Raw genomic sequence first — 25,912 nt, 5'->3', positions numbered from 1 at the left:
CCGAGCCCAGTGTGCATTTGGCTGAAATGGCCTGACAGGATGCACCCCGGGGCCCTGGGCCCTGTGATCTGGGGATCAGGAGACCATCTTTCCAGAGTCCCCTCTCAGAATGTCCTTGATCCCCAAGAACGCTGTGGGCCTGCTATGTGGGGGCGGTCAGAATCCCAAGTAGGGGGTCAGGCCTGGAAGGTTAGGAAGTCAGAGCCCCACCGTGACAACCCACTGGGGTCCCAGTTGGTGGCCTGTCTCTGTCCCACCCACCTGCCCCCGAGGAGTGGAGCCCATACATCCTCTGCCAGGCCTCTCCATGGGGACCTGGGGTCCCCACCTCGTCCCAACATCTTCACCTGCCTCTTGCACGGCCTGCGGTGCTGAGGGGCCTGCCCGCGTGGGGGGCTGTGGGTCCCAGAGCCGTGACCTGGTGCTGCTGAGTGCCCCCGTGCATGTCCAAGCCCAGGAGGCTGCCCCTGGCTCCGAGCGGGGACATTGAGGCCTGCGGGCCTCCTCGTGGGGATTCTTCCTGGGTCTTCCTGCCTGTCCCGGCCTCCGTGAGGGGACAGCCGGTTCTGCCGACCTCTCTAGGGACCATGCGGGGACCCGGCTCTCGGGGGGATTGGGGGGCAACTGCCGAGCGACCTCGGGCATGACCTTGCCACCTCTGGGCTCCATTTCTCCCCCGTGTGAAGGAGCCCAGGTGACCACTGGGCCTTCGAGTTGGCCACTCCTCGGTTCCACGGCCACAGCCGAGGCCGAGGCCAGTGCATGATGAGGGCAGGCAAGGGTCCCTGTCAGCCTCCTCCAAGCCTCAAGCAGTTGATTGGGATGGGGAAGGAAGCTTCAAGGCTTCAGGGGCTCTTTATCCACCCTAACTTGACTTGGGGAACTGGTGTGACTTGAGCAGCCAATGCCTTCTCCCCCAGAGAGCCCCGGGTGGCCTCCTGAGGGCATCTCAGGGCAAAGCCATCCCCCGCAAGGAGGGTCTGTGCCCCTCGCGTGAGCCGTGTCTGCGTGAGTGGACGTGACAGCAGGCAGGAGGCCCAGGGAGGTCATCCTAAGAGTTGGGCATGAGGAAAAGACGAGCCCGGGAGCTCTAGTGAGATGCCGCTGCCTGGGCGACAGGGACGTGAAATGGGATTGGGGTGTTGGCTCCGGCTCGGAATGCCAGCCTTGCCTGCCAGTGACACGTGGTGGCCTGCATGGGGCGCGTGCATGTACGGCCAGCCCGGCCGCCTGGGGCTGCTCCGCCTGGGGACTGGTGTGTCCTGCATGTGGAGGAGCCCAGCATGGCCGTTCCGGGTGACCCCACAGGGAGCTGGCTAGGAGACGTGGCAAGAAGCGTGCTGAGTGAGCGAGGTCAGTCCGGAGGGACGTGTTCCCTTAGTTGGCCACGCCGGACCCCACAGGGCTCACATGGCTGGGCAGGGTGAGGGGGTGGGGATCCCCATTCCCAAACCACTACCTCTGCATGGTGCAGCACTGGCTGCCTGTGGTCCTGCCGTCCAGAACTCCTGATGGACATGGCACCCCCTCGGTCAGCGGGAAGATTGGGATGTCTTTGGCACAGCAGTGACCCCAGCCTTTGTAGCATGAGTTGCGGTTCATAAAAGTGTGCGTTTCTAGGTCCCCACCTGGCTTTCACCATGTGTCCCTCTGCAGTGGACAGACAGGTGGGGACAGTCGCAGAGAGCTCACCGCATTGGAGCACGCTGTGGACTTACCGGGGAATGCTGGACACTGGGCAGGGGCGGGAGAATTTCTCCTTGTCTCTCAGAGCCCAGGGAGCCCCCTCCCCAGGTGTCTGGGATACTATGACTGCTAGCTCGGTCCATTTCTGGTTCTTGCTGTGCGTTATAAATGCATTTAACTCGAGAAGGTCTGGAGGCCCGTCTTCTCTGCCTCTGCACAGCTTCTGGTGCAGCAGGGCTGGCTGGATCCTGGCCGCCGTGAGCCTGGAGCCATTTCAGGGTACAGGGGATGGAAGTGCCTCCCCCAGGGATGGCAAGCTCAGAAAGGACATGGGCCTGCGCTTCCCAAACTCTCCTCGGGGGAGCAGCAGTTTCCCAAGATAGTCACAAAAACAAAAAACAAAAGTGGGGAGGTGTCATAATGAAGAACGAAGAACGTTTGGGAATTGAGTAAACTCACACCGAGTCTTCTGCGGGACTTCTCAGAGCCTTAGGTGTTTATGTATTTATTTTTTTTGTCACTAACCATTAACCTGTTGATGGCATAGTTTGGAAATGTGGGTTTTGAGCGAATCAGGGATATAAAGGGTATCCTTTTAAGGCCAGGGATAGGCCTGCAGGCCAGCCCTTCATGAAAGAGCTGTCAGGTTACTCTTAGACTCCACAAGCCTTCTGCAGCTCCTTCTTTCCTGGGAGAAATCCAGTCTGAAGAGGAGCAGAGGGGAAGACGGCAGCAAAGCCACGCTCCCGCCGCTGCCAAGGGTGCCGGCTGGGCTGGCGGCAGCAATGCCGAGACCAGGCCGACCCCTCACTGGGCACCACCCAAGGCTATATGTTACTGAGGGGCCAGCTCTCAGCTCTGCCCTGCAGGGTGGGGGTTTAGTCCACCTTCCACGAATCAACCGTTTTAAATTGACTGCATCTTTAAAACACATTCCTTATAAGAAGATGGGGGATGGTCTGCTCTCATGCCTCTGCTCAGCTCCCCACAATTAAGTGCCTTCAAGTTAAGGCTTGATGTCTACTCTGTCCCGGTCCTCCCCCCGTCACCCCCGTGCTGGCTGGCCAGCTCGGCATCCTTGTTGCCCGGCGGGTCTCCCCTGGCTCCCACCCGGCCGGCCTGTCACCCGCTTCAAGGGTGACCCTTGGCAAGTCCAGGCTGGCCGGGGCTGGGTCCGCTTTCCTGGTGGTCTGCGGCGGTTAGAGGTGGGGCAGGAAGACCTTTCAGACAAAGGAATCGGTATGCACTGTGTTGCAGTGGGCATGGGGAAAGGGGAGAAGGTGCTCGGGCAGCCCCAACTATCAGAGGAGGAGCCGGGATGGCCAGGGGGCCGAGCGGGTGCGGCCCCTTTCCTGTGTGTTCAGAACTGGCACAGGAGAGAGGGGCCAGCCAGCACCGGATGGACCACTCAGGGCCAGAGTCACCCCAAGAGCGTGGGTTACGGGGACTTGAGCTGCAATGAGGGGGTGATGTTTAACGCCAGCTGTAGAAAAGTGGGGTGCGTGCCCTGGGGTGTGTATGTGGGTGTTTTTGGTTCCTGGGATGGCCGTCTGCCTGCTGGGCAGTGTTGGGGTGTGGTCCTGTGTCTGGCCAGGCCTTCGGGAGGGGTCAGGTGCAGAGGGCAGACCTAAGGAGATACACAGAAGGGTGGTGAGCTCTATGGCTCCTTGTCTTGCTGGGGTTCCAAGACCATGTCACGGGGTTGTGGGTGGGGGTGAGGCCCACAGTAAAAAGGACAGCCAGGAGTCATGTTCCCAGTTAGCTCCAGGGACGTCTGCTCTAGCTCCTGCAGGGGTTCTCTGAGGCCTGATACGAAACATTTGAAAGAACTAGCAGATGGATACGGGAGGGATGAAACCCCAGCCCCCTGCAGCCCATGCTCAGACCGTCCTCCTGGGGTTCTTTGGGTCCCCATGCCAAGCCACCAGCGAGCGAGATGGCCAGCAGGCAGAGGGGAGTACCGCCGGGGAACGAGCCATTGGTCTGGCTCTGTCCTAACCAACTGTACACCGGGCCACCACCTCATGACCTTTGACAGGAAACCGTTGACAGACCACAGAGTGGTGCTCAAATGTTAGCAAGTGTCAGAATCACCTGGAAAGCTTGTTACCCAAATGCTGAGCGCACGCCAGGGTTTGAGGTGGAGCAGATCTAGGGTGGGGCCTGGGAGTCTGCATTTCTAACCAGGCCCGGATGACCGTCCTGGTCTAGGGACTCCACCCTTTGAGACCTGCTGAAGATCTCTGAGTCTAAGGGGTTCCACACGTCCCAGGCTCGTTCAACAGCAGGAGACCCTAGTGCAGGCCTGGCTGGCCAGAACTTACGAGGAACTTACAGGGTGGGCGGCAGGGGTGGGCGGGCTGTGCGCCTTCCTTCTCCGTCTTGGCCTGGGGTGCGGGAGCCACAACTTACCAGGGGAGGTAACACCCCATCCCCTCACATGGCCTCAGCCCACCGAGGCTGTAGGTCTTGGAGACCGCTTGGCTCTCCCCCCTGTCCCCATGAGCCCGCGGCAAGTGTGGAGCGTGAGCTGGGAGGAGTGAGGGCCAAGCAGGGTGCAGGCAGCCTGGGGGGCGTGGGAGCGGGGTGGGGGCATGGGTCCTGAGCGTGCAGACCCCTTTTGCCTGAACCAGCACCAATCTTGTTTTCTCTCTCTCTTCCCTCCTCACTCTGTCCTCCTCTCCTCACCTTTCCTTTTCTGTAAGGTAAGCTGACTTTCTTATTTTATGTTATTTTTTAGCAATTCTGTAATTAAAGCTGTGGAGGATTTAGGCACTGGGGGTTAGAAAGTCGAGGTGCCATCGGCCCAGGGTGGTGGGTCTGGGGCCCACCTCAGCCTCTGACAGGCAGGGGGCTCCGTGGTGGGGGTGAACTGGGGCATACAGGTCCGGGGTCTGGGGGCAAGAGGTGGCCTTTTTTGACCCCTTCTCCTAAGTGTGTGCATCCCGCTGACACCCCACTGAGAGCCCAGGATCCTTTGGGGCTGGCGGGCAGGAGGCCATGCCAGCCACAGCCACTGCCCACTGGGGTCACGGTCAAGGGGCCAGGGCTGGAGGGGCTGATGGGAGGAGGGAGAGCCAAGCTATGACTTGGGTGCTGCAAGCTGGGCGGGGAGAGCAGGTCAGGCTGTGGACCTTGGAGCCCTGGTTGGCGGAGGGTACAGGACCGAGTGCACAGAAGGAGGGACCCGGAGCCCGAGAGCCAGAGGAGGCACTGGGCCCAAAACAAGACCCCTTTCTGTGCATGTGGCCAGCTGCCCATCCCCTCCCGGAAACATCTGGGGCCCATGGAGGTTACAGGTCCCCCCACCCACCCTCTTGGAAGGCCAGGCTCACTGCTGTGCCCACCTGTGCCAGCCCCTTTGCTGGCACATCGTGGGGGGGGGGGTGTTGATCTCAACCCATACCAGAGCCTGCGTGTCACCCCAAAGGTGAGGATCAGTGAGCTTTGGGAGGCTCCCCAGTGCCCACCAGGATGAAGGAGACACACTGGTGTCCCAGGATTGTGGATGGAGGTCAGGGGAGGGCCTGTCCCCCAAGAACCTGAATGACTGGCCCGCCCCGGAGGCTTTGGCCCTGGCTGGTCCTCCCATGGGGCCAGGCTGCCCTGAGGAAGGAGCAGGTCCCCTGTGAGATGACTTTTCATAGCCCAGTCCCCAGCCGTCGCTCATGGTGCCTCTTTCCCTCCCCACGCAGCAGCCAAGAGTTTACTCAACAAGAAAGCGGACGGAGTCAAGGTGAGGTGCCGGCATGGCCAGTTGCCGTGGGCCCCTCCTGCCCCGGGCTGCCCCTCTCTCTGTGTGCCCACCCCCCGGGTCCATCCCACCCAGGACCCCACTTGGGCCTCCCACAGAAGCAGCGTAGCAGCCTCTCCCCACCCATCTCAGCAACTTCTTATTTTCTCTCCACAGCCCCAGACGAATAGCACCAAAAACAGCGCAGCCGTCACCAGCCCCAAGGGGACGCTCCCTCCCGCCGCCCTGGTACTGAGCTCCTTCTCGGCCCCCCTCGGAGCCCCAGGCTGTGGGGTTGCCTCCTTGCCAGAGGAGCCCGGGGGTGGGGGGAGAAGGGGTCGGGCCCCCGTGCCTGTCCCTGCTATTCCTACACTGAGGCTGGTGGGGTGTCGACACACCTGAGAGAGGGATGCTGCAGTCTGGGCCCTGGTTCAGGCAGGCACAGGCCTGCCATGGGGAGCCCCTAGCTCAGGGCCTCCATCCTGGGGATGCCCTTCAAGCTGCAGGGACATTGGGGTGCAGGGACAAGCCTGACTCCCCCACCGAGGCTGATGGGGAATGATCCCTGGGAGATGCTGTAGCTCAGAGGAGCTTAGACAGCCCGGGGTAGTGTGGTACTGGGGGGCAGGACAGAGGATAGAGAAGGTGGTCTCGGGTTCCCGATCCCCAGGGCACCCACCCTGGCTTCTCTGCCCCACAGCAGTATGGCAGTATGATGGAGAGACCAGGGTCAGGCCTGGCTTGGAGGGGACCTGGGCAAGGCTCTCTGCAGGGAGAAGCCAAGAGTGGTGTGTGTGTGTGTATGTGTGTGTGTGTACCCTGGAGGGCAGGTTCTCAGGGTGCAGGGGGAGCTGGGCATCCTGGAGAGGGGTGTGTGTGTGTGTGTGTGTGTGTGTGTGTGTGTGTGTGTGTGTTCGTTCCCCGGGGAATGGGCCCTCAGGATGGTGGGGGAGCTTGATGATGGACCCTGGGGGGCAGGCCACAGTGGGGCAGGGTGCTGGCCTCCCTGGAGGGGACTCCTGGGCCCTCTTCCTGGATCCCTGCAGATCCCTGGGTGTGGAAGGTGGGAGGCTGTGCTCCTTTCCCATCATCAAGTCTGGCCACACCCTGGCCCCTTCAGTCTCGAGAAAGAAAGGGCCCGGTCTTAGCATCTGACCCCTCTCGGCGATCTAAGGGAACAGAGCTGGAGCCTTCAGTCCCGGCTGGCTCCCCAGTGGGTTCCCAAGTCCCACCTGTGCCTGCCAGTCCCCAGGGGCCCATTGTTCCTCGTTGGCCCATGGCAGAGCGGGCTGGCTCCCTGTCAGCACCCATGTCCTGAGGCTCTGTGCCCTGGATGAGAGAGAGCAGGGTGGGGGGAGATAGAGCTCAGGAGCCAGTGTATTGTGGCCGGGCTGTTGCCACCAGGCCCCCTGAGAAAGCAGCAAAGCCTGGGAATTCCCTTAAGAGCAGTGAATCCAGGGAGGTTGGAGGGCACCCCATGGGGAAGGGGTAGTGAGCGGGGCTCCCATGGGTGGCCCTGACGAGTAGGCTGGCCTTGGCGAGCTCCAAAGGCACCCAGCCGGGTCTGGCTCCCCTCCACGGCAGGGAGTCAGGTCCTGCCCAGGTGAACCCCAAGGCTGATGTACCCACACATGCGGGCTTAGGTCCCGCTGGCTCCACTTCCTCACCAGAGCCCACTGGGTGAGCCTGAGGCAGCCCATTCCAGGGGTCTGCTGAGCCAAGGCCCCCGAGTTTGCTTGGAAAGAGGCGTGTTTGGATGCCCACTCAGACGCCCCAGGGGCTGGGACAGCCAGCCCTCGGCTGCCCTGTGGGAAGGCTGAGTTTGCCAAACAGCCAGCTTGGGCGCTGGGGGGCCATCCCGGCCGGAGACCCCTCCTTGGCCCCACTGCACACTGGCCAGGGTGGGTGGGCAGAGTCAGCGGGCCGTCCCAGGCCCTGCCTCACAGCCAGCCTGGCCCGCTCCCACGCATACCATGCGCTCCATCACCCTCCCGACGCCAGCATGGGGCCGTGGCCCCGGGCCGCTCCCGCTGGCCTGTCCCTCCACTCTGTTTGGAATCATCGTTGCCAAACTAAACCCAGCCCCCCTCTCATCTGCTCTGCACCTCCTCCTCCAGCCCCCCGCTCTGTTTCTCCCATGCTCCCTCTCCCTTTGGATCTTTGCTCTTCTCTTCTCACTTCCCCTCTCTTTCCTTCCTCTGTGTCTTTCTTCTTCTGTAGGAGCCTCAAACCACCGTTATCCATAACCCTGTGGACGGGATTAAGGTACTGCTGCCTCTTTCCTCGTCCCACCCCCCCCCCGGGGGAGGCTCACCCCCACCCCCACCCCCACCCCTCCCACGGACAGGGCCCAGCCTGCCATGTCCCTCCCCAGAGGGTCCCAGCGGGACAAGTGGTTTGAGTTTGGCCTCCACCCAGACAGCTGAGGGATGCGGGGACTGGGCCACAGCTCCGTGAAGCCCGCCTCGCAGCCGGCACCCCTCGGGCCAGGGCTGGGAGCTGAGTCCTTGGCCCCAGTGGAAGCAGCTGGGGCCGCCCCTGGCCAGCCCACCCGCCTAGCCAGAGCAGGGATGCGGCACGGGGGGCGGTCGCCGTGGTCCTCGTGCCATCTTGCCCGAGCAGCTTCAGGGGGTCCCAGGCCGTCCTCCCCTTAGCGCTGGGCCCGGGAAGGAGGGGAGGGGTCCCGCCTGGCTGAGCGAGGAGAGCAGCACCGGAGTACCCCCCAGAATGGCTTCACCCATCGGGCACGCCCTGTCGCCTCTGCACCCCCTGACCCCAGCGCTTCCTCGCCTCCTCCTCCCCTCTCACTCTAAGCCATCTGCTCCCATCCGAGCACATCAGCATTGTCATCCTGAGCTCAGGGGAGGGGCCGGCTCTCTGGGATGGCAGGAAGGACAGGGATGGGGAGTGGGGGTCAGCACAGCTGTGTCTGCAGATGGCAGCGGGGTGGGGGGAGATCTGGCCAGAAGAGCCCCTCCCCCACCCGCACCCGACGCACAGCCGGACTCCCAGGAGGGGACACTGCTTCCCATCCTGGCGCCACCACCCTGGCCCCATTCTCAGAGGCTGTCTGGCTAGACCAGCTTGGCACCTTTGCCCTGGGGGCCACAGGGGCGACGTCATCTCATGGACCCAGATCCAAGGGTTTTAGGGAGGCGAGAGGCCGGGGTGACTTTGTCACCTGTCTCTGAGCCGTGGACAGGTGCACTGGGACTGTGTGTGTCCAGGTGGGGGGATCAGGACAGCCTTCTGGGGCTGTGTGGAACCTTGGCCTGGCAGCAAAGGCACCCGCAGTCCCACCTCCCCACCCCCACGTTTCTGATGTCGGGTCCAGAGCATTGGGTCCAGTTGGGTTAGGGAAGGTAGCCCCTGGGGACCCCTTTATCAAGATTTTTAGGGTGGGTCTTCCTGGGGGACTCTGTGGCAGGCAGTGGCACCCAACTGCTGACTTGGGGTGGTAGGTGGCTGAGGGCCTGTCCTGCAGCCCCATGGAACTCTTTTGGAAGGAGATGCAATGACCACAGGGGTGCTCTGCCTGGGGTGAAGCCGAGTGTGGGGAGCCCTGTCAGGGACCCCAGACCGTGGAAGGCCTCGCCCCATCTGACGGAAGCACAGGCCCAGGCGAGCCGGGGGTCCTTTCTTGCTCCACCAAGGCTCAGCCCAAGCCCCATGTTGTCTTAAGTCTTGGAAATTTGAAAAGCGCATTTTCCGGTCTTGTGGGGGAGTCTGCTGAGCACAGGGGCACCTCCACCTGCTCGGAAGGAGGCGAATCGAGTCTTGAGACTGTCGGGGCAGGCCCTGGAGCTCCACGGGGCAGGGCGGCCTCGGGCTGTGAGGAGACCCCCTGCTGCCCACTGGGTTTCCTGGAAGATGCTGGTTTCCAGGGACCTGGCTCGAGCCCCTGGAGGCCGCGGGAGACCTGGGATCCTGTGGCACCATTGAGCAGCCTGGGGGCAGAGGCCCCGGGAGCTCCCCTGGGCTCCAGCTCTCGGCTGCACCCTCAGCTGCTCCCTGCTCCCTGACCCGCTCTCCCCGCTGTGTCTCTCCAGGAGTCATCTGACAGCACCAACACCACCATCGAGGATGAGGACACGAAAGGTACCGCGGGTCACGCCACAGCCTCGGGCCCCGCCCTGCTGGGCCCCTCATACCGAACCCCACCCAACCACACCCCCTGTCCCCTCGCACTGGGCCCCTCACACTGAACCCCCAAACCCCTTTCTTCCACACCCCCTCACAACCCCCTCACACACACCCCACAGCTGCTGGTCCTCTCACAACCCCCACACCCCCCACACTGCCCATCCCTCCCTCACTTTCCTTGGGCCATGGGGGACTTCTCTGTGATGTGGGAAGGCCTCGGCTGGATCTCATGGGAAGCTGGGGTGAGATGCCAAGGGAGATGAGAGAAGCCCGGTTTCGCACTCTGAGTGCGTCTGCCCTGCTCCGTGACGCTGCAGTGTGTCACAGCTGGAGGGCACAGGACCCTGCGGTCACCACCCCTGGCCCACAGCGTCCCTGGGGGGCCCTCCCTGTCCCTGGGAGCACCTCAGCCCCCTGGCAGCCTCTGGACGAGGCAGCAGGGGCCTGGGCAGACGGTGAGGAGGCCAGGCCGGCTCCCACCCTAGCCGTGCCAAGCCCCATGCACCCAGGCCAGGCCCAGCTCGTGTGGCGGGAAGAGCTCATGGGCAGAATTTTCTCAAAGATGTTTTCCTCCTCCTAATGCGCGTTAACTTTCTGATCCGGCCATAGCTGGCCACGGGCACAGGGACGGGCAGCCTCAGCAGGAGAGTGTGCCGTGTCCACCTCTGGGTGCGAGTTCTTAGAGGGCGGGAGCCTGCCTTTCTGTGTGGGGCCTGAAAGGGACTGTGGGTGCACAGATTTGTAATGTGTTTGACACCCCCACTTCCAGGGCTCCTTCCCTCATGGAGCAGCCCTGCAGCCTTGCAGGGCAGGGCCTGTTCCTTCAAATGTACCCCAGCCCCGCAGTCTGTCCATACGTCTTTCCTCTGCTCCTGGGCTTTCTTACCCCCACCTCCTTCCCCTCGTGTGCCCACCTCCACCCAGCTCGGACCCCCTGCCATGCTGGGGCCTCCTTACTGTTATCATGATCACACAGAGAGCCCTGACCTCGCCAGGGGCCCCCAGACCCTGCCTGCCTCCCCCTCTAGCAGGGCAGCTCCACGCAGCTACCAAGATCTCCCTGGTGCCTCCCTGGCCTAGGGCACAGACTCCTGAGGAGATCCTGCCTGCCGCTGCCAGGGGTGGGGGCCCCCAGGCACTGAGCGCTGGGTGGGGAGCTGCGCCTGTAGCAGAAAATGCCCTAGTGGCCGGCTGGGCGAGGATGGGCAGGTGGCGAGGGGAGGTGGCAGTCGGGGTCCGAAGGGGGCTCAGAAGGAAGGTGGGGTGGGGGCTGGCTCGTGCGACAGGGGCATGCCTGGGAGGGTTCTGGGCCTCTCCAGCCGCCCCTCTGCCATGGGGCACCTGCCTGTAGCTCTGTACCCAGGTGGAGCCCTGGAGGCACAGGCCCTGCACCCAGCGGCGTATCTGGCCTCGGCTCCCTTGCGTGGCAGTGCAGTTGCACCCAGCTGTGGACATGCCCAGGGTGACAGCGTCCTGCCCGCAGGAGTGCCCACTCAGTCACATGTGGTCCTGCCAGGACAGAGGTGCCACCCACACTGAGTGCTGTGCCAGCAGAGAGAGAAGGGCATTCTCTGATTTCCTCCTATCCCCGAGGTGCTCCGGCAGCCCCGGGCAAGGCTGGGTGAACTCTAGCTGTCCCCCTCTCCTTCTGGCCCACCCTCCCCTTCTGTCGGTGCTGTCTCCCCATGTGCCCACATCCTGCGTGTTGTTCACTGTTTCATCTTGTCTGTTCCACCCCAGCCCCCAGGACCCCTGACATTCTGAGCTCGGTGAGGAGGGGCTCAGGAGCCCCGGAAGCCGAGGGCCCCCTGCCCTGCCCGTCTCCGACTCTCATTAGCCCCCTGCCCGCCCCGTGTAAGTAGCCGGGCCCTGCTGCAGGTGGGGGTCTCTTTGAATGGCCTGGCAAACCCCTCTCTGAGGGCACGACTTCCAGATGTCCCTGCCTCCCCACGTGGGGCCCTCGAGAGCCCCGGGCTGGCTGGGCCTGACTCCCCCTCAGCCCAGTGATCCCCACCTCTGCCAGGGACTCCCCAAGCTTTGCTTGGCCCCAGCTCTGGGGCTCCCTGCTGCTGAGAAGGGTCCCTGGGTGTGGGGCCGAGCTCTGTACCCTTCCCACACCGCGCCACTTCGTGCTCACCATCTCATCTGTTCCGCCCCAGCCCCCAGGATCTCTGACATCCTGAGCTCGGTGAGGAGGGGCTTGGGCACCCCGGAAGCCGAGGGCCCCCAGCCCTGCCCATCTCCAACTCTCCTAGGCCCCCTGCCCGCCCCGTGTAAGTAGCTGCAGGGACTCGCGGCGAATGGCCTGGCGCTGGCAGCTTCCCTGCACCTGCGTGCGCTTGGCCTCCGACTTGGGGTGCCCAGCTGAGCACCCCCAACCCTGCTCACCTGCCCCCGCACTGTGCTTCCCTGGGCCGTGCCTTGCGGCTGGTCCACTCCCCAGCATGCCCTGGAGCCCGCAGCTGGCTGCCCCTTCCAGGGACCCTCCAGCCCCCAGGGCCTCCCCCTAGGATCTGTCCTGCAGACCCAAGGGCAGGGCAGACCTCCCTGGCAGCCAGCACAGGGTTTGAGCTCAGGCAGCCCTGCTGGAGACCATCTCCAGGCACACCGGGGCCCATCCCCAGCCTCCAGGCCCCTGGTCCCAGTGCCAAGGAACCTGCTCTCGGGGCCAACCCCATGCCCCTGATTCCAAGTCCCTGCACATGCAGGGGGGCCCCTCAGCATCAGAGGAAGCCGGAGGAGGGGTCTGTAGCCTGAACCCAGACCAGCCCCCTGGGGGAGCTCATAGCCCAGGAAATGCCACCAAAATGGCCCGTGTTCATGAGCCTGGAGGCTGGGCCCAGGCACTCCAGAGGGGTTCAGGGCCGTCACTGGCTGTCTGCTCCCTGGTCCGTTTGTCTGGCGCACACTCACTTGTGCTTTTGGTGGTCGGCCCTTTTGGAGGGGCAGCTTCTGCCTAAAACAGCTCTCCATGCTCCCTGGACTAACAGGTGCACTTGGCCCAGACTCTCATTGGCCCTCTGAACCCCACAGGCTCCCTTCACCCCTCTCTAGCCCCCGTGTCCCTTCTACAGACCCCACGTGCCCCACATCCTTTCTATAGCCCCCTCCATATCCCACAACTCCTTCCAACTCCCCTCCATCCCACATGTCTTCCCTCTATCCCCCATGTCCCCCTCTATCCCCTCATACACCTCCTCCATCCCTCATGGCCTCTCTCTACCCCCCATGTGCCCCCTTTTTCCCCCCATACCCCGTCCACCCGCCCCCGGCCTCCCCTCATTCTCCCTCCCTGTCTTCTGGCTTGGCTTGTCAGCTCCTAGGTTTTCTCTCTCTGTGTGCTCTCTACTTGCCTGCCTCGTGTTCACTGTCTTGTCTGTTCCACCCCAGCCCCCAGGATCTCTGATATCCTTAACTCGGTGAGGAGGGGCTCAGGGACCCCGGAAGTCGAGGGCCCCCCCGCCAGCAGGGCCCTTGCCTTGCCCGTCTCCGACTCTCCTAAGCCCCCTGCCTGCCCCGTGTAAGTAGCCACCCTGAGTGTCCCTGCTGGCCGCCTAAGGGGGACCGTGTGGGGTCCCAGACCCCGCTGTGGGTAGCCTGTGGCCAGCTTGTGCAGAGCACAGAAGGACGGGGCAGGGCACAGGGCTCTGTGGCACCTTATTATGTGGAACCACATGAAAATGCCATTTGGTCTCAGAAGATTGTGACTAAAGAAATGTGTGTGTGTATGTGTGTGTAAAGACCAGTGTGGCGGTAAATAATCAGAAAACTAGGGTTTGTAGTCGAAGCGTATCACTCAGAATCCGTGTGACCCGGAGTTTTCTTCTGAGAAGTAGCCGTAATCACCAGTCAGGATGAGGACAAGGATGGCTACTCCCCCTGTGTGGAGACAGAATGTGACAGGGCACGGGAAAGGCTCTGCAATCTGTAAGGTGCTGGGCTGGGGGCTTGGGTCTGGGGGGCACATCTCACCTCGGGATCCGGGGGTGGAGGAACAGCTGTTTGGAGTTGGGGGGATGGCAAGAGTATCAGCTACTCCTTGGACCTGAAGAGATCTGGCTGCTGTTTTGGGGGGCTGCAGGAGCTGCAGAGCTGGGGGGAGCAGAGGCAGGACAGTAGGGACAGGGTAGGGGTCATGGGAGGTGCAGAGCTGAGGGGAAAGGGATTGGATAGTGAGAGAAGGCTGGGGAGCTTGTGGGTGGTGCAGAGCTGTGGGCAGAAGGGGCAGAACAGTCGGGGGCAGGCTGGGGGGGCTCGGGGAGGCTCAGAGCTGGTGGGGTGGGGGCAGGGTTTTGGAAGCAGGCTGGGGAGTAGGGGAAGGACAGGGGGAGCAGGGTGGGGTGCTGCAAAAGGTTCAGAGCTGGTGTGGGGCCAGACGCTGGGGAGACAGACGGGGGACTGGTAGGAGGCGGGCGCAGGTCTGGGCCGCCTCCCCGGGCAGGGAGGGGCCAGCAAGGCCAGCCTGGCCTCTCTCGCCCGTCTGCCGACTGCCCAGCCGCCAGCACCAGTATCGCTTACAGGGATGGATGACATCGCGGGGCCGCCGCCACCCCCACCGCTGGGGAAGCACCCGGCAGGGAGGTGGCGCTGAGGTGCTCCTGGAGAAGAGGCTGCTGGGCCGGGGGCCGGCATGGCTGGGGAGGGGCTGGGTGAGTACCCCGGGGGCCCCTGGGGCTCTGCTCAGCCCCAAGGCCAGGACTCCCGGCCCTGCTGAAGGGACCAGCAGGCCTGGGGGTGCCGCTGGCTCAGCCTGTTTCCTCTGCAGGCCCGGCCTGGGGGCTGCTCCAGGTACCAGGTCAGAGGTGAGGGGACAGAGTGAAGCCCCCAGAGAAGGGAGAAAAGAGGGGCTGGGCGTGTTCAGCCTGCAGGCTCCAGAGGGGCATTTCATTTCTGCTGGTGCCTGCAGGGGCTGCAACCCTCTGGCCTGGGGCCGCGTCCCAACCTGGCTGGAGCAGTTGGAGGTGCGTCCCAAAGGTGGGAGCCGGCTTTGGTGCTCGTGATATAGGGGCAGGGGTGCAGCCTTGCGGCCAGAGGCACAGGACGTGCGTTGCGGCCATGGGTGGCAGCTCAGCCCTGGGGGCGAAAGAGAAACCCCTGTTGTTGCAGCATCTTGTCCAATTTCCAAGTGTCCCCCTTTCGGGGATGGGGGTGAAACCTGGAGAGGTGGAGGGGTTTGGCAGTGGGGACTCTGGGGTCGGCTTAACGCCCTCAGGCTGACCTCGGCTGGCTGCGTGCAGCTTGGTCTGCACTTGAGAAGGGGCTAGGGGGCCGCAGGGTGAGTCTGGGATGATCAGGGGACTCTGAAAGGAGGGCTCCAAGCAGGGGGACAGAGGGAGCTGGGTGGCCTCTGTGGGGCCAGGGAGAGGAGAGGACAAGGACCCAGGCCTGCAGGGAGGGTCAGCCGAGCTTTGTCCCCCCAGTGTGTGTTGGGGGGGCCAGGTGGTGTGTGGAGGGCAGGGGGCAGCCTCCCACCTGCAGGAGGCTCTCTGTGAGTGAGTGTGGTCCCTCCTGCGCCCCCAGCCTCCCACCCCTGGAGTTTGAGGGGCTCAGCCATTGAAAGTACGTCTTGATGGGAGTGGGTGGCATCTCCAACTTCTGGGGGGCTGTCAGGGGAGGGGTGTGCTCTTAGCTCAGCTGACCCCAGGGGGCTGGGATGTGCCCCACGGTGGGACTGTGGTTGTCAGCCCACGCTGGGGCGTGGAGGAGGGTGGGTGCTGCCTCCCAGGCTCGGTGGCAGAGCGGGCTCCTCCAGCTGTCACAGCCTGCAATGGTGGATGCCCGCTGGACCTGGACAGCCAGGCCTTTCCACTCGGTCCCTGTGCCCTTCCCCCACCACAGAGCTCCCCCTGTTCTAGGGATTATAGCCAACCCGCTGATCCCTCTGCAGCCCCCGTGCCCTGGGCAGGCAGGCGCACTCAGCCTCGGGCAGCAGGTGGACCTCAGCCTGGCTAGCAGGTGGTCAGAGAGGCCCAGGACAGGGGGTCACACTGCATCCTCGGGCCTGTCCCCTCACCTGGGCAGTGGAGCCACATGTTGGTGCCATCTGAGGTTCCAGCCAGGCCCTGGAGGGGCCTCTGGGACACCCCCAGGAAGCCCTGGCTGCCCCCCTCCACCCCCCACACACATACCTGCTGCTTCCCGCGCTGTGCCCTGCTGAGCCTCTGGAGCTTCCAGGCCCAGCCTCTGCTCACAGGCCCAGCTCTGCCTCCCCGGGTAGGCTGGGAGGGGACCCAGCCCGTCCTCACCACCCGGGGCCTGTGTGCCCACCCGGGTTCCTCACCCCCCACCCTGGGATGCCCCGCCCCGTGCACCCTGCTCTTCTCCAGGTCCCGGGGTATGGGGGGTACAAAAGTGGTCGCGTGCTATTTGGGGAAACAAGGAATGGCCCATGGTGGGGCACGGGGCCCCCTGGCTGTGGGCTGTGGGCGGTGCCCCCTGGGTCCCCTCCCAGGCATGCAGCGCTGTCCTCGCGATTTGTGTTGGGACACGCGGCTCCTCTCCCATCATTCGCTATTTGTTTCTACTGATTCCCATCCCACATTTAATTAAAATTAGTTCAAAAACTCCATGTCACTTCATTAAATGGAGGCTCAGTTTCACTTAGCCCAGCATGAGGTAGCTGTTAAATCAGAGGACGTGGAAGCAAACTGTCGGCGTTCAGCTGCAGCTGCACGGGGGCCTGGCGCCGGGGCCTGCTCGCTCAGTCAGAAAGGGGGGTTGTCAGGCGTGTGTGTGTGTGGGGGGGTGCAGTGTGTGAACACCTAGCAGACTTCTCCCCTGATGTGATTAGAAAGATTTCCTGGGAACTGAAAGGGAACAAGTGGGGAACAACTCTAGCCTCCGAGAATGCCTGTTGCCCTCGGGGATCCCCCAGGTGGGTCTGGTGAATGGGGGCAGGGGGCAGCTCTTGAGCAGGAAGTAGGGCACTAGGCTTGGGGCAGAGGAGGGGAGCAGGCTGACACTGGGGGAAGGCAGGACATGGGCCCCCAGGTACTCCAGGGGAGCTGGAGGGGCAGGTACCGTACAGGGGCCAGGGAGGGACGGGCTCTGCCGAGCCTTGTTCTGGGGTCGAGGGACATCTGAGGACAGAGTTTGGAGCCCCTTCCCAATAAGTGACGGCTGAGCCTTGGGGATGGGTGCGGTCCCAGAGCAGAGAGGCAGGCAGAGGGGGCTGCTCGGAATCGGGAGAGCCAGGTGGGCAGCCGGGGGTGGGGGGGTGGAGGGTGCTGGGAGGGAGGATGGCTGCACTGGGGTGGGGATGGATGGGGGACTGGTGTTGGGGGGGGGCTTCTGGAAGACGGAGAGTTGGAAGTGTCAGATGGTGTCTGTGGGAAGCCGCTTTCCGGGTTAGGGCCTGGTGGACACGCCGCGACCTGCTCTGGAGTTGCCCCCGCCCATCGAGTGAGCCGGGATGGCGCCTGCATCCTGCTTCCGCATAGTGACGCGTGGGGCGGCGGCTGCCGCTGGCCTGTTGTACACGCTTGCGTGGTGCTTGCACATTGGTTGTAGCTGTCGTATATAAGAGATTGCCCGCGCTAGCCTCGGGGAGACAGCCCACAGGGAGCCGTGCCTGACGGCCGCATCGAGGCTGCTCTCCCACGGGGTGTAAGGCCTCGTGTGGAACTTGTAACAGAGAAGGTTTTCTTACTGGCTCCAGTAAAAGGCTTGCATTTCGCTGCCGCTGTGCCTCAAGTGTCAGTTTGTCTGCGTCTCTCTCTCTTTCCCCTGTTTCCCCTCGCCGGCCGGGAACCGGGGACCGAGCGGGGCAGCGCCGGACAGGTGTCCAGGGTCATAAGAGTGAGGACAGAATGGTGTTATAAGAAAAGTTTTTCGTGCAGTTTCAGATCTCACAGCTTTATCGAGCGATTCATAAATTGGGCAGCATCCCATCCAGAAAGCAGAAGGAAGGGGGAGCTGGTAAAGGACAGATGCAGAAGTCGGCGAGGCAGTGTTCCGACTGGCTGATGTTAAGTTTCTAATTTATGTGCTGGGCGGTCCTCCAGAGGGGGGAGCAGATATAGGAGCACACCTCGTTTTATTGCGCTTCGCTTTATTGCGCTTTGCAGATGTTGCCTTTTTTACAACTTGAAGGTTTGTAACAGACCTGCGTCACACAAGTCTATTGGTGCCATTTGGCTCCCAGCATGTGTTTCTGTGTCTCATCTTAATTAAGGTATGTACACTGTTATTTTAGACATAATGCTTTTGCACACTTAGACTACAGCACAGTGTAAACATAACTTTTATATGCACCAGGAAACCAGAAAATTCGTGTGACTTGCTTTATTGCGATATTTGCTTTTTTGTGGTGGTCTGTAACCGATCCCACCATATCTCCAAGAGGTCTGTATGTTGGTTAGTACAGCACACTTGTCCATTTTTAATATGCTAATCACTCAGTGTTGCAGAACTGCAATTTTGTTGGTACTGCTGGGATGAGACAGCTCATCCTTGGTCAGTATTTTAAAGGGTGCCCCCCATACCTTTGGAAAGGGGGCCGTTTTATTTTTAGCAGAGGCTGAGGGTGCTTTCCTAGAAGCCCACCAGGAAGTGGAGCACATAGAGGGCTGCATAGAGCGGGATGGGTTGGCAGGAGATGGGGCAGGGTGGCCCACAGGGACGGGCTCCTGGAGCCCACGTCCCCCGCAGAGGCCAGCTCTCCTGGGCTGACTCAGCAGGTCCGGACAGGGCCTGTGCAGCGAGTATCCGAAACCCAAATGTGACGTATTATTTTCGTGCAAAAAAGTGAAGGGAAATGGGACAGTCCAAGAATTGCCACCAGGTTAAGAGAGCACCTGCATGCACATACACATGCACACGCATGCACAGTGCCTCTCGGAAGCATTTACTGTGCTGCTGCCGTGCACCCTGCAGGGGCGGGAGGGCTCCACTCCCAGGCCCGAGCAGACCCCAGCTCACAGGGCTGCCCCTCCCACCCAGCAAGCACACGGGGACACCTGGGCCGCCCCCGCAGCACCCAGTCTTGGCCAGAGAATCTGTGCGTCTCCCAGGAGGTGCTTGGGAATGGGAGTGGAGAGACCAAAACAGAACCTGAGGGTGGCTGGGCCTGGGGGAACTGGCAGTTTGGTCCCGTCTCTCAAAATGGGAAATGCACATGCTCTTGTAGACCCTCTGCAGACCGAGTCTCCAGGTAAAGGCAGGTGCATGGCTGCTCCTGGCACGTGAGTGACTGAAGAGGGAAACACGCACGGCCCACGCCAGGGGCCACGACAAATTTGCTCTCCCACGTGCACCAAACACACGAGGCTGGCGGGATGCCAGGGGCTGGGGGCTCTGCTTTCCTGGCCTTTTGCTGAATTTTTACTGCGTGCACAAATTTTGTACTTACCGATCACTGTAATATAATATTTGTGTGTGTGACGGTGGGCATGTCTGTGTGGACCTGCTCACAGGCCTACTTCAAGATAGCACTTGCCTCTGGGGAGAGTGAGCGGAGGACAGAATTGAGGACGGCTACGCAGGGGTTAAAAACGTCTAACGAAATGTTGAGGTTTCAGCCTGCAGAGTGTGGGTATGTGAGTGTTCTAGTTCGCTAATGCTGCCAGGATGCAAAACACCAGAGATGGATTGGCTTTTATAAAAGGGGGTTTATTTGGTCACACAGTTACAGTCTCAAGGCCATAAAGTGTCCAAGGTAACACATCAACAATTGGGTACCTTCACTGGAGGATGGCCAATGGTGTCCGGGAAACCTCTGTTAGCTGGGAAGGCACGTGGCTGGCGTCTGCTCCAAAGTTCTGGTTTCAAAATGGCTTTCTCCCAGGACATTCCTCTCTCTGCTTCAGCTCCTCAAAAATGTCACTCTTAGTTGCTCTTGGGATGTTTGTCTTCTCTTAGCTTCTCCAGAGCAAAAGTCTGCTTTCCAAGGCCGTCTCCAAAATGTCTCTGTAAGCTGAAGCTCCTCTCTCAGTTCCAGTGTGTTCTTCAAAGTGTCTCTCTTGGCTGTAGCTCCTCTTCAAAATGTCACTCTCAGCTGCACTGAGTTCCTTCTGTTTGTCAGCTCATTTATATGGCTCCAGTGATTTAATTTAGCCCCATCCTGAGTGGGTGGGCCAAAACCTCCATGGAAATTATCCAGAGTCATCACCCACAGTTGGATGGGGTGCATTGCCATGGAAACACTCAAAGATTTACAATCTAATCAACACTGATATGTCTGCCCACACGAGAACGCATCAAAGATAATGGCGTTTGGGGGGACACAATACATTCAAACTGGCACAGTGAGTGAAAGTTTTGTTATTCTTTATACTTTTTCCCTATGTTGAAAATATTTTGCAATACAAATGAATGAAATTTAATTAAAATAAAATTCATTTAAATTTTCATGTGGGGGCAGGGAGTGAATACCTTGGTGAAGGCCGTGCCAGGAGGTGTGCCCTAGGGACAGTGAGATCCGTGGAGGGCCAGACTCGTTTTAGAAGAAAGGCTGAGGCAGGGAGGAAGTTCAGATGAGGCCGCAGATCCAGAGCCAAGAGGTCAGGCTGGCAGTGGAGGCTGCAGCCCCGCAGGCCACGGGGGCGTATCTGGGGGTGTGCAGAGGTGCTGTTCACGCCGGCCCAGGCCTGGAAACTGAGGGCAGCCTCAGGTGATCTGAGAAGGTGAGAGAGGAAGGTGCCAGGCATGTGGGGGGCGTCTTCAAAGGAGATGCCCTGTCCCAAGAGTTGTCTGCTTCCCTCACCCCTCTGGGGGACCCTGCACCCCCATTCGCCCTCGTCTCACTCCCCTGCCGCCTTCCCCCTCCACGGCCGCCTGCCACCCCATGGGCCTGAGCGTGGGCACTCCCCAAGAAGGATGGACAGTTCTGTCTCCACTGCCGTAGCCTGGCACGGGGCAAACCCTCCCTGTTAGTTACTGAGTGAATCAGGGACTTTGTGAATGAAGAGAGGGGGAAAGCCAGGAGCTGGGCAAGCTGCAGTGCTGGAAGCTTCCAGGAAGCAGGGGAATGAGGATTCAAGAAAGGCCACAGAGTGGGTCATCTAGGGGGGCAAGCAGGAAGGGCGGCCGCTGGTGATGCTCGGGGTGGGGGGGCTGTTTTCCCATTTCCTGCATTTTCTGGACATTTTGTAATGTGGATGGCATATTTGCATTGTTTAAAATGTTTTATTTTAAAATGTTAGATAGAAGCTGGTTGGGTTTGGAAATCCTGGGTGACTTTGGAGAGCAGTTTGGGCTGAACAGGGCACCAGGTACCAAGGGCCCCAGAGGCCCTTTCTGGAGATGTAGGGGCGAGGGTTGGGGAAGGGGTGCTCATTTAGGAGTGGATGGCAACTGCGGCTCACGCTGGGGACTCTCCCAGAGAGTAGGTGTTGGGTTGTGTTGGGGAGCTGGTTGCCCAGGGCCCAGCACCCAGGGCTCCTGCGGCTGAAGGGTGGGTCTGGGGGTCCTGAAACGGGGCTGACTCTGACTGGAGCGGCCTATCTCCCTCCAGCCCGCAAACAGGAAATCATCAAAATCACTGAACAGCTCATTGAGGCCGTCAACAACGGCGACTTTGAGGCCTACGCGTGAGTCCTCCAAGCTTGAGGGCCCTAGTGGGCCCCTGGTGCTGGGCTGAAGGGGTGGGGGGACTTTGGGGAGCTCAGTGGGGGGGGCACCCATCTGCTCTGTTGCCAATTTCTCTTTGACCCTTTCCTGGCCATGAATAACAGGGTCATAAGTTGGTGGGGGGAAGGGGGCATTCCACTGCAGGGGCCCTGCCCCAAGTGAGGGGTCCCTCATCTATGTCTGTCCCCCCAGGAAAATCTGTGACCCCGGCCTGACCTCCTTTGAGCCAGAAGCTCTGGGCAACCTGGTAGAAGGCATGGACTTCCACAGATTCTACTTTGAGAACTGTGAGTGGGGGGAGCCTGGGGTGGAGGGCCAGGGGGCACCCCCAGCAGAGCCCTGCAGACCCCTCTTGAGCTAGGAGTAGGCTAGAGTTGTGCCCCTGCCCCCAGGAAGCCTTGGTCCCTCAGCGTTGGCCCACCCCATGTCCCACCTTTCCAGGGACTTCCTGGGACAATGCCCGCCCCCCACCCCACCCCTACCCCTACCCCAGGCCATATCCAGCCCATGAATCACCGTTTTGGAGGGGCCTGTGTCACTCCTGGAAAAGCTAAGCCCCTGCCCGTTAGACCCGTGGGGTGGGGGCAGCAGGACCTGCAGGGGTGTGGGGAGGGGAGAGGGGAATCCTGGAGGGCAGTGGGAGTTGGTGCGTGGAGCCAAGCCGGCAGGGGCGGGGATGTGTGGGGCCACCAGGGTGAGAAGGCCCAGGTGGGAGTGGGGGAGGAGGGGGGAGCCAGGTTGCTGGGGGGGGGCGGTGAGAGAGGAGCCAGGTCGGGGTGTGTGTGTGTGTGTGTGTGTGTGTGTGTGTGTGTGTGTGTAGGTGTGTGTGTGTGTGTGTGTGTAGGTGTTTGTAGGTGTGTGTAGGGGGTAGCAAGACTGGCAGGGGGTGGGGGGGGAGCCAGGTCTGGGGTTGGGAGGTGTGTGTGGGTGGAGGCGGGAGCTGAGGCCGGCAGGGGGTGGGGGTGGGGAGCCGGCCGCGGAGGGGGGAGCTGCCCGCGCGGTGCTCCAGCCGCCGCTCCGCCCGCCCCGCAGTGCTCGCCAAGAACAGCAAGCCGATCCACACGACCATCCTGAACCCGCACGTGCACGTCATCGGCGAGGACGCGGCGTGCATCGCCTACATCCGCCTCACGCAGTACATCGACGGGCAGGGCCGGCCCCGCACCAGCCAGTCCGAGGAGACCCGCGTGTGGCACCGCCGCGACGGCAAGTGGCAGAACGTGCACTTCCACTGCTCGGGCGCGCCCGTGGCCCCGCTGCAGTGAAGGTGAGCGACGCCTCCCCTACTCTACCCCCACCTCAACCCCCCACGACAGGCACCAGTCTGGAGCCCTCTAGGACCTGGAGCCAGGGGGGTGGTGGGCACCAGGCATTCCCTGCTCCTGGAGGTGCCCAGCGGAACCCCTGGGGACCACAAGCAGTCAGGCTCATGGTGGCCAGAGCTTCCAAGTTTTCCAGAAGCCAGAGGAGCGAAGTGACATCCGGGAGGGTGGCAGGCTACCCCTTAAGTCCTATCCCCACACCCAAGAGGTGGCCAGGCCAGGTGGGGACAGGACCTCCCAGAGGGGTGGGACAGAGCCTCCTAGGCTGGCAGGAGGACGTGATGGGTGGGCAGGGGCCCACTGTTCAGGCACAGCCGGGGAGCCCCGTGAGGGGCCTGAGTGTGTGCTCCCCATTTCTCAGGACCAGCAGAAGCAGGTGGGCCTGTTAGGGCTCCATGCCATCAGTTACGTGGGTGTTGCTGCCGTGGTGGCGAATGTTTTACAGGAATGGCGGCCTAACTGGGTAATGGCATTGAGAGCCCCATTTCCCAAGCCAATGCGCCGCATTCGCTCTAAAGCTCCTCGCAGGGTGCCCAGCTCCCATGGAAAGCTGGCCCCTGCCCGCCCTCACCCACCTCTGCCCTCCCTGTGTTCCAGAGCCGACGCCGTGGTCCATCCTGACAGAGTTGGTGTTTGAAGCCAAGCCGCCCTCCGGGCGCACGGCCTGCCTGTCGCATGTTCGTGTCTGCCTCGTCCCCTCCCCTGGTGCCTGTGTCTGCAGAAAAACCAAGACCAGATGTGATCTCTTTTTAAAAAACAAAATGACGGCAACTTACAACCATCAGAAAAAAAAAAATTGACATCAGATGAAATGGAAAAAAAAAAGGCAAAAACTAAACCAAGAGAAAAAGCTGTAAAAAAAAAGAAAAGAAAAATCACTGGCGTTTGTGGGGCTTTGAAACCGACCAGCTGCGCCTGCCCCCACAGCTCCACGTGTGTCCGGCTCCTGCTCTCCAGCTCCTGGGGGCCCAGGTGTGGCAGTGAAATTGTCCCCAGGGCTCCACCACCTCCGTTGACTCCCCCTCCCCACCCCGTGTTGAACAGTGTTAGTTTGTTAGATGACATACACACACACAGACACACACACACACACAACCTAAGGTATTTTGCATTCTCTCTGCCAACGCATGGGCCTCTGCAGTGGTGTGCTTGCAAGTGGCTGTCGTGACCTGTCAGGTGTTTTTGGGGAACGGGGCTGTATCTGTCCCTCTGGGCCTCCCCTCCTCTCTCCGCTAGTCGTGACTGAGAGTTGCTGTTGTTCCCTCCTGCTTTCTTTCTTTCTTTCCTTCCTTTCGCCTGTCATCCTTCCCTCCCTGTCAGGGGTGGCCGTGGGGCTCCCGCCCTGGGCCCAGCCATGGCTGATGAACACCCACAGAGGGCCAGGCCAGCCCCTCCTGCCCCCGGAGCTGCCCACGGGCCCTGGCGAGAGCAGGTTGTCACCAGGAGGCTGGAGCAGGCCGGGGCTGGCCTTTTCCTGCCTGGGCCTCGGATCCCACCATACACATTGGGAGGAAAATGGAGACGCTGTGGAAAAGACAGATTGGGGCTGGGGACTCGGACCTGGCTTGGCCGCAGTTCTCCAGACTATCCTGGAAGGCTCCAGAGCTCCCAGGTCTGCCCTTTCCAGGGGCTGGTGAGGTGCAGACGTGGGGCACACTTTGGTTTCAGACTTCTTGCCTGGCAAGGCAGCTGGGAGGACTGTGCTTCTGTGGCTTCCATGTGCCCCTCCTCCTCCTGCCGGATCTCCTGGTCAGCAGCACGTGGATCAGCGGCTCTGCCCGGCGGCCCTCTCCTGGGCGGCCTGGAAGCAGACACACCGAGGGGCTGTGGGTCCCCTGTTCCTGCCTGAAGCCGGAGGAGGCTGGGCTGGGCATCTGGGGACTGAGGTCTGTGGTAGGTGGGGCCGTGGGCTTCCCGGCAGGAAGTGGCAGAGAGGGTGGGGGGCATGGAGACAGGTGGCCGTCCAGGTTCCTGGGCAGCGGTAGGTCTTCTGATGTCTGGTCTGGGAGCAGTGAAGAAATTAGAGGGGAGGACTCTACTGAGCCTGGTGGGGAGGGCAAGGCTGGCTAAAGGGTGGGGGTCAGGGGGCAGTGCTTGGGATGTCAGCTTTAGGGCTGAAGCCTCCCCACCCTAGCTAACACCCCCTGAATCCCAGCTCCTCTCCAGCCCTGGTGAAGGCTGTAGTGGGTGTGCCAAGGGCCAGCAGAGTCTCGGTATGGGACAGAGAAAAGGCTGCGTGTGGGAGAGACGCAGGTCAGGTGGGGCCTCCGGGGAGACAGAGGTCCAGGATGCCAAAAGCTTGAGGGAGGCCCCGGCGGGGATGGCTGTAGCCGTCGGCACAGAGTCCAGGGCCTGGGCAAGGACGGGGAGGGCGGCCGACGGGTCAGGGTGGGAGAACTTGTGTCCAGTAGGGCAGCCGGGCCAGAGAGGAAGGAGGTCCCCAGGGAAGGGCCCGCCAGCCCACCTTCTGTTCATGTATGTTTTCAACAAAGGTTTTCTTTATCTTTCCTCCCTCTCCCTCTGACAAATCAAACCAAGGGCTGGGCCGGAGTGGGAAGCAGGGCAAGTATCCTCATGTCCAAGGGCAGTGTCCATCCGTGGACACCCCACCCCCCACCCCCACTGTAGACGGCTGTAGAAATCCACCAGGAGTGAGCCCCCAGGCCCTGGAACTGCAGAACATGCCACAGACAAGCATGTGGCCAGTAGCCATCCCGTCCCCTATCCCAGGGCCTCTCTCCTCTGCCGCTCTCCTGGGCACCACCACGGGGCCGTCTGGGGTGAATGGGATTTTTTTTTTTCTTCCTCTGGGGGATAAGTCCTTTTGCATGACCTCTAAAGAGAAAAGCGCAGCCAGCAGTGCCCCCGGGTGCCCACGCGTGGTGGCGCCCACCTGGCCCAGGCCATGGGAGGGTGCTGCAGAGGCTCGCTGGCTGCCCCACGATGCTGGCCAACCTTTTCCCCTTTTCTCTTTTTGCTGAGTTTCATTGTCTTTTCTTTCTGAGCCTTGTAAGTGTACAAAAAGAAATTCTTATTTTGTTCTGTCTCGGGAAACTGCAAATAAAACAAGAACAGGACAAATTGCTTCCAGCGCAGCTTGGTGGTTTATGCTGGCCCCCAACCCTGCCCCCCATCTTCACCAGGCCTGGTGCAGCCCCTTGCACCCTTGCAGCCCAGACCTGGCCCAGGGTCCTCCTGCTGGGTCAGCCAGCGGTGGGAGGACAGGGCAGGGAGGGAGGTGGCCCCGCAGGGCTCCCGGGGGCCTGGGCTGCAGAAGTGATGTGCCCGGTGCAGACAGCACTGAGTCCAGCTGCCACTGCTCCAAGACCTCCTGCCCGGGTCTGGGGTGAGGGGTGCCCGTGGGGTGGGGGCATGCCCTCCCAGGCAGCTATGCTTCACAGCTCTGCCAGCCGCCCCCAGCCCTCCAGGCCAGGGCTGTGTGCCCTGCACCCGGAGATGG

The 25,912-nt window shown here is 61.6% G+C and overlaps 1 protein-coding gene across 2 annotated transcripts in view; it reads left to right on the top strand.

Moving 5' to 3' along the window:
* Positions 1–25,542, top strand: part of CAMK2B (calcium/calmodulin dependent protein kinase II beta) — a 142,325-nt gene extending 116,783 nt beyond the window's left edge. For both annotated transcript variants that reach the window (XM_037837243.1, XM_037837242.1), the window contains 8 exons: positions 5,385–5,422; positions 5,597–5,668; positions 7,640–7,684; positions 9,469–9,517; positions 21,015–21,090; positions 21,323–21,417; positions 22,163–22,397; positions 23,050–25,542. In XM_037837243.1, the coding sequence (XP_037693171.1) occupies positions 5,385–5,422; positions 5,597–5,668; positions 7,640–7,684; positions 9,469–9,517; positions 21,015–21,090; positions 21,323–21,417; positions 22,163–22,395 (608 nt within the window). In that variant the 3' untranslated portion in view covers positions 22,396–22,397; positions 23,050–25,542. The remainder of the gene's footprint in view (positions 1–5,384; positions 5,423–5,596; positions 5,669–7,639; positions 7,685–9,468; positions 9,518–21,014; positions 21,091–21,322; positions 21,418–22,162; positions 22,398–23,049) is intronic.
* Positions 25,543–25,912: the final 370 nt, after the last annotated feature.

The sequence above is a fragment of the Choloepus didactylus genome, chromosome 5 (assembly GCF_015220235.1).
Source record: "Choloepus didactylus isolate mChoDid1 chromosome 5, mChoDid1.pri, whole genome shotgun sequence".
NCBI classification, from domain to species: domain Eukaryota; kingdom Metazoa; phylum Chordata; class Mammalia; order Pilosa; family Megalonychidae; genus Choloepus; species Choloepus didactylus.
Note: the sequence above shows the minus strand (reverse complement) of the source record. Positions and strands in the feature narration are given on the sequence as shown.